Source organism: Bos javanicus, chromosome 2 (assembly GCF_032452875.1).
Source record: "Bos javanicus breed banteng chromosome 2, ARS-OSU_banteng_1.0, whole genome shotgun sequence".
NCBI classification, from domain to species: domain Eukaryota; kingdom Metazoa; phylum Chordata; class Mammalia; order Artiodactyla; family Bovidae; genus Bos; species Bos javanicus.
This window is the reverse complement of record NC_083869.1, coordinates 121562723-121570687: the sequence shown is the minus strand read 5'-3', so window position 1 is coordinate 121570687 and position 7965 is coordinate 121562723. Positions and strand designations below refer to the sequence as shown.

Below are 7965 nucleotides of genomic sequence, written 5' to 3'. Positions count from 1 at the left end.
CAACCAAAGCCGGCACCCAGCAAGGAAGACCCAGCACAGCCAAAAGTAAATAACTAAAACAAAGATACTTTTTAAAAAGCGTATGGAAAGGCACAAAAGAAGATAGGAGCATACATGGGGAAATGTGGTTTCCCAAATACGGATGGAGCCTGGATTGCCTGGTGGGGAGTTGCCCAAGAAGCCAGTAAGGACCAGCCTAACATGATAAGGTGTCTGCTTTTAAAGAGATTGGGGTGGTAGGGGTGGGGAGAATTCCCTGGTGGTCCAGTAGCTAAGACTCTGAGCTCCCAATGAAGGGGGCCTGGGTTCAATCCCTGGTCAGGGAACTAGATTCTGCATACCGCAACTAAAGATCCCAAGTGCCACAACTAAGACTCACCATAGCCAAATAGTGGGTGCACGTGGGAGAACCTGGACACAGGAGACCAGTGTGGAGACAGCTAAAACAGACCAGCAGAGAACAAAGGGGTCTGACCTTGAGCAGCGGCAGTAGGAAGAGAAAGATAAGGCTCCCTTTCCTGACCCCGAATCCTAGAACTAGCTTTTTGAGTTGCTTCTGTCAATAGGCTGGGTACACAACTAGAGATGGCAATTTATTGTGACAGGACCTTGGCTCCCAAAAGATAGTTCCTTCTTGGGATCCATGACTTAAAGACTAGCCTTCCTCTGTGTGTTGAAGTGGGGAACAGGAGGAACGGAATGCGATTATGCAAAAAGGGAGGTCTGATGTGTACCAGCCATAAATTTCATGATTCAAAAGGCACATAAGGAACTTCCCTGGTGGTTCAGTGGTTAAGATTACAGTCTCCCCACTACAGGGGATGAGGGCTCGATCCCTGGTCAGGGAACTAAGATCCCACACGCCACAGGGTGCAGCCAACAACAACAGCAAAAGACACTTGAACCTCAGAGTCTCAATTTCCTCATCTCCAAAAAAGGAGATCATATTCCTTGTTGTAACTCACAGGTCTGTTCATTCATTTGTTTATTCATTTAATAAACATTTATGGAGCACATTAATAAACGTTTATGGGCTTCCCTGGTGGCTCAGAGGTTAAAGCATCTGCCTCTAATGCAGGAGACCTGGGTTCCATCCCTGGGTCAGGAAGATCGCCTGGAGAAGGAAATAGCAACCCACTCCAGTATTCTTGCCTGGAGAATCCCACGGACGGAGAAGCCTGGTGGGCTACAGTCCACGGGGTCACAAAGAGTCGGACACGACTGAGCGACTTAGCTTTTACTTAACTATGGAGCACATACACTGTCCCATATACTGTGCTAGGTGCTGAAGAGCAGTAATAAAGGATACAGAACCGACCTCTGCCCGCAGAGATCTCGCAGTAGGGATAAATGAAGCGCTCTGTCAACTATAAAGCCCGGCACCAGTGTCATTTTTCTACTTATCTCCCAATAGGATTGTAATCAGGTTTACTTTAGATTTCTTCATTTCCTTATATCTATATCCTTGGGCAAGTCACTTTACCTTGCCGGATAACTCCTTATTCATATCCAGTTCAGGGTCTATGCGTGGTTTTAACTATTAATACAAAAGGAAGGAAAAAAAAAATACAAAAGGAAGGAATGCCTTTTTGGAAGAAAAAGTTTCTAGGGGAGGAGAACTCACTACAAACAGGAAATAGTAGAAGAAGCTGAGAAATCTTAAGCAGCTTAACTTTATTTAGTAGGTGTCCCTCCCAGTTTTCCTCCACCCACTCCTTTCATATCTCATCCCAGTTCGCCGCCTTTAGCAGCTGCGGTCTCTTTAAACGAGCTCGTCTGTGTGAACTAGAGGTTGGGGCCAAAAGCGCGTTTCTTCCCGGGATTGAATGTTAAGTTGTTTGTCCATTCCGGGCTGCCGTCCTGCAGATCCGCCATATTGTCTGCTGAAGGTGCCGCTGAAGCTGCCGCCGCCAAGTAGAAGCGAGCGGAGCCGCGATGGGTGAGTAAGGAGACCTGGCGGTTGGGGATTCGGGCTGAGACAGTCTCGGGGCTTGGAGTCTGGCGAGGGCCTGTCTCCAGGCTGTAGAGGATGTCTAAACCTCCTCCAAATAGATTTGAGGGGAGAAGCCAGGTCGGGAGCGCCGCTCAGGCCAGTTTGGGGCTAGGTTAGGGCCCATGCGGGGAGCAGTCTTTGGGGGTTGGTTCCGGGAATACCTTGTCACTTCTGGAACCCCCACGTGGTGGCCCTGCGCCGGATCGCACGCGTTCCCGGAGGCTAGAAAGCGGCCGACCTTCTGGTCTGTGCCGAGCCTGGGCTTGGGGGCCGGGCCCCAGGCGGCGGGACTGGGGGCCGGGCTCCGGGTGGCAGGCCCGGACGACGCTAAGGGAGCCCTCTCCAGGCTTGTGTCTGACCGACGCGCCTATTAACTGGATTCACTGACTCCCCTGAACTTAGGGAAATCCTGCCTACGTCTGAGAGAGAAAGTCCTCTGGCGAAGGTACGCCAGGCGATCCGGCTCTAGGCCTGGTAACCAGGGGCAGCCATGCCAAAAGCAGCCTGGGCCGCTGAAGGCCTGGAGAACTTCCCGAGCCGAGGCGGAAATGGGGTGGTTCGGCTGAGTTCAGAGTGACAGCCTTCGTAGTGGTAGAAAACCAACGCCAATACCTCGTAGTCATGTATAGGTCGGGGACTTTAGGTTTCTGGGCCTGGCCCTGATTAGCAGAAAAGGAGCGACCTGTTGCTCTTTCTAAAAGGACTCCAATCAGCAAAGCCAGTGCTCAGAGAGATTACGATGGCGAAGTCTTTGGACTTAGGGACAGACCCATCAGTGGTACTTCTTCTCCAGCAATAAAAGCTGTTAAATTTGCCAAGCTCTTCCTGTTATGCAGGCATTGTTCTGATTGCTTTACATGTCACGTTTTATTTACTTTGCACAATATTGAGATAGTGCTATTATCCCAGATAAGGAAACTGAGGCTTAGGGAGGTAAAGTAGCTTAGGCAAGGTCACACAGTAAGTGGTTTAAACCAGGTGGATCGCTCCAGAGCTCTAGTTTATAGCTGCTGTTTTTTGTGGCCTGGCCCTCTAGTGGTTGGGCTGGAAAAGAGGGAAAGAAAGCTTTTAATCCTAGGCAAGAGTTGTAAAGGTGTTTTGTTTTTGTTTGCTAGTGGGCCCACTTTGAAATCTTTAATCTGAAAGAAACTGAACAACTCCAAGGTGAATTGCTAACCCCAACTATTGTGGGTGTTTTGGAGGTGGGGAGCTAAATGAGATTCTAGGATTGAGTTTTGTAAGATCCCTGATCCTGAGGAAACAAATTATTCCCTTGAGCTGAACAACAATGAGTTTAGAATCAGATCTGGTATTATAATCCTGCCTACTACTTCCTAGCTCTCATCCAGAGAAGTCACTTAAATGTCAAATGCAGTAATGCATATGGAAAACAGCTAGCACAGTTCACAATAAATGTTATTTTCCTTTCTTTCTGAGCCTGCCTTTCCTTATCTCTAGAGAGAGGGAGGGGACAGTGTTACCCAGGTGTTTAAGAATTAAATGAGATACCACATTGTCTAGAGACTAGTAGGGCTTCCCCAGTGGCTTACCCCAGTGGGTAAAGAATCTGCCTGCAGTGCAGGAAGCACAGGAGACCTGGGTTCAATCCCTGGGTCAGGAAGATCTGGAGAAGGAAATGGCAACCCACTGCAGTATTCTTGCCTGGAAATCCCATGGTCAGAGAAGCCTGGTAGGTTACAGTCCATGGGGTCACAAAGAGTTGGACACGACTGAGCACACAAGCACAAGAGCTCTATAAATATCAAAACAGATTCTTTTTCACCTTCTGTGTCTGTTCCTTTCTTTTAAGCACTCTAGTTTCCAGAATCCTCCATTAAGGCTGATAGGCCTGTTATTTGCAGTAACAAATAACTGCAACTTCATGAATGAATGAAAAACTTTTGGGACTTTTATGTTATAGATTTTGTATTGGCCTTCAGTTTCAGCAGCATTGCTGCCTCAAAAGGGAAGGAGCTAATATTTAGTTTATTAAGCCCAATGAAGTAAATTTGGCCATGATTTACTCAATTTTTACAGATTGGGAAACCACTTCAGAGAATAGAACACATTAGTTACAGCAAACCCAGAGGTGAGATTCTTACCAAGTTTGCTGCAGAGAAACCTCTAAGTAGAATCACGTTAGTCCTTTTCTGGTACACTTTGAAATGGAAGTTCTTCAATAGAGCAGCAAAACCTGACCAGGGTCCTGAAGGGGATTTTTAGTCTAGAGTCAGGTAGCTTCCCCTTTTTCTCTGCAACTCCACTTCAGGCCCCTCCCCCCACCCCATCCCACCTTGCATTTTGTCTTTCTGAATACTCAGCTGTTGGTGGTGATGTTTTGTGTGGGTTTTGTGGGTTATTGTTTTGTTATGTGTGGGTTGGTTGTTTTTGTTTTCTGATCCTTATACCACAGAGTGAAATGTATCCTTAAATTTAATCCTAACATCAAATTCAAGATGGTTTTGTGTGCACGCTCAGTCACTTGACTCATGTCTGACTCTTTGCGATCTTACGGACTGTGGCCCTGCCAGGCTTCTCTGTCCATGGGGATTCTCCAGGCACAAATACTGGAGTAGGTCGCCATGCTCCTGTTCCAGGGCATCTTTCGGACGCAGGGATCAAACCTGCATCTCTTAATGTCTCCTGCATTGGCAGGCAGGTTCTTCACCACTTGCTCCACCTGGGAAGGTGGTTTTGGTTATCCTCATTTATAAATGAGTAAACAGGCTTTGAGAAGATGTGGTGTTTAGGCCAAGGCTGGTGATCTAAGCCCTAGGGCTGGGGACACTCATACAGCCTGCCTCACACCTCCATGTCCAGACCCTGTTGTACTTTACTGCCTGACCAGCATACTCGCCTCAAGCTCTGGCCTATACTATACTGTTTCTTCTGTGCCAGACTTCACTAGCCTTAACAGACCTTTGTAGTTATTTCATTGCTATTAGGAATTTTGTGGAGGTGATGCTTGCCGCTCTGGAAGGTACTTGTTTTAACCCTCCTTAGCAGAGACCACAGACTCTCAAGACTAAGTCTTGGCAGACATTGATTGTTTTTATCAGGTTCCTACCATCCTGCTAACCAGGAATCTGGCAGCACCTTCCCAGCCCTGGGGTGATTGATATAGCCCACTAGTCTTGATTGATATAAACTCTAAATCAATCATAATTCTATCTCTCTAGACAGTGATTGATTTAGGCATAGGCAGGTGATACAGATTTTGGCTGATTACATGTGAAGGGAAGCCTGGAAGATTTCTGAAAAAGCCTTTCTTATTTGCGAAATTGTATTCATTTTTGCCAGTTATATATTTTAACCCAGGTATCTCACCAAAGTTTGAGAACTTAAAAAAAAAAGAAATGGGAAAGCTATAGTAATAGTCAGTACTTCTATGGAACTTGCTATATGCTAGGCACTAAGTACTGTAATACTAGTTCATTTATTTCTCAGATTCTCACATTCTAGTTGAGAAAACTGAAGCACAAAGAGGTTCAATAAATAATGCAAGGTCAGAGCTAGTAAATAGAAGAATCACTTCCTCAGGCAGTTTGGTGCTAACCAAAATATGGGCTGTTAAGGACTGTGTTCTGCCTCTGGAAAGAAAGGAGCCCTTTTCTGACTCTTGAAATTGCCATTCGCAATGCTGGGAATTCATGAGGCAGAATTTATAAATAAAGAGCAGGCAGTTCTAAGAGTGAGGGTCAAGATGGAAAGAATCTGATCTCTTCGTGATGTTTTTGGAACTGTCATTGCCATTGGCCTGTTGGATACTGAAGGTTGCCTCTAGTTTGCTGCAAGTAACAAAACCTTTCTGATAACCCCTGCAGGTCAGGGAGTAATCTAGAACGTTTCTTAGTTTCCTTCCAGCCTTGCCTCCCCACCCACCCCATAGTTCATAACAGCAACAGAGAAGGTGTTAAACTAAGTGTCCCACCAGCTTCAGACTCACTCCCGCGTGGGGTGCCTTTCCTGCATGTTTTGTTAATGGTCAGACCATTGGTCCAGACACTAGGGCATAAGAGAAATCTTACCCTTGGTAAGACTGGTTCCTTACTCTTCTTCCTTTCCTATATTGGCAGTTGTTGGATACTATGATCCTCTTACTGATGTCTTCTGTTGTCCCTAAATTGTTTTGTGTATGTTTTTCTCAGAGCATAGTCCCCAAAAGACTGTTAATTCTGTGGTCTTTAAACTTGCTGAGTCTCAGGCTCCTTGATGTGAAAATATAATAATACTGTTTATTAATGTTGTTAATGAAGTGTCAGTGAAGTATCAATACTAGATGTTAGAAAATATTGTAAGTTGTAAAGGTGTCATTATTTCAGGAACTTTCCAAATCTCTTCTGTAACCTCCTATACCACAACCACTTCTGCTGCAGCAGTATTGCTAAAACACCCATCAGATCTTGTCACCCTACTCCTTAATTTAGGAACCTTCATGGACTCCTTATTGTCTGCAGGATAAAATCATAACCCATAGGGTGTGGTACTGAAGGCCTTCCTACTGACTCCATTTAATATTTATCCACATACCCTTCCTTCCACTCAGACTACCTCCTAGGTGTGTATTTCAGCTTTCCTGGTAGAGAAAGTGACAAAGGCAATCTCTTCCCCGCCCGTCTTTTCCTATGGAAATCTTGCCCCTTTTACAAGATCTGGTTTAAAGGCTACCTCCCTCAGGGACCTTTCTGAAATATGTACCTTATGCCTTTCAAACTGGAAGTGAACTATTCTTGTGAATTCTGTAGCACTTTGTTCTTGCCTTTCATACAGTCCTTTTCATATTTTATCTTGTGTTACAGATGTTTCATTCTGTAATTCCATTAGAACTTTAACCAGTTGTTTAATCTCCAGAGCTTTCTTTTCCTCATCTCGTAAAACAGGGATGACAATAATATCTTCCTCATAGGAGTGTTAAGGTGATTAAATGAGCGAATGCTTGTAAAGCATTTTAGCATGGTGTTCAGCACACCATGAGTACTCAGTAAATGATAACTAATTGCTATTAGTCACTCAGTGAGCAAATAAAGTACTTAGTATGTGTTGGGCCTTGTGTTAAATATAAAAGAGTAATCAATTTGTCTTTTAGGGGAAGGCAGAAATATTTTTAAGATTTATTTATTTATGTTTATTTTTGGCTGTGGTGGGTCTTTGTTGCTGCATGTAGGCTTATCTCTAATTGTGGTGAGTGGGGGCCACTCCTCCTTGTGTGCGGGCTTTATTAGTCTTGTTCCTTGGGCTTAGTTGCTCCATGGCAGGTAGGATCTTCCCAAACCAGGGATTGAACCAGTGTCCCTCGCGTTACAAGGTGGATTCTTAACCACTGGACCACCAGGGAAGCCCAGAAAGCAAAAATACTATCAACACTTGTCAGAAACATGATGAGACAGGCAACAGTTATTCATCATTAATTTCAGCAAATGTTTCTTGAATGCCTACTGTGTGTCAGCTACTGTTCTAGGCCCTGGAAATATAGCAGTGAATGAAACAGACAAAAGTATACTTTTCTAGTGAAATCCTAGAGTTTAAATTCTAATGGGTAATTGAGTAAAATTAACCAAATGGAAACTGACAGGCAACTAGAGTCCCATGAGATCTGATTGATGAGTTCCAGCCAGTTGTTGCCATTACAGAATGTAGGTCTAATGTTGCCTTATTGCATAACTTCCCAGCCTTTCCACAATCCCTTTCCCCAGAAGTTGGAAATCTGAATTTTCATATGATTTCTAATGGATTAAACATTTTTAGATGTTGCAAGCTAATTTTTAAAATCTAAAAACATCTTGGAAACTCCCTGGTGGTCCAGTGGTTAGGACTCTGAGCTTGCACTGAAAGGGGTATGAGTTCGATCCCTGATTGGGGAACTTAGATTCTGCAAGCCACTGATGCAGCCAGTAAATAAACAGATAAATCTAAGGATATCTACTTCAATATAAATAAACAAATGAATAAATAAATGTTTTTAAGAAACAGAA

At 44.4% G+C, this 7965-nt stretch overlaps 1 protein-coding gene across 1 annotated transcript in view; it reads left to right on the top strand.

Annotated features, from left to right (window-relative positions):
* Positions 1-1833: 1833 nt before the first annotated feature.
* Positions 1834-7965, top strand: part of KPNA6 (karyopherin subunit alpha 6) — a 59377-nt gene continuing 53245 nt past the window's right edge. Inside the window, exon 1 of the mRNA XM_061389293.1 lies at positions 1834-1939. Within this exon, the coding sequence (XP_061245277.1) occupies positions 1936-1939 (4 nt within the window). The 5' untranslated portion in view covers positions 1834-1935. The remainder of the gene's footprint in view (positions 1940-7965) is intronic.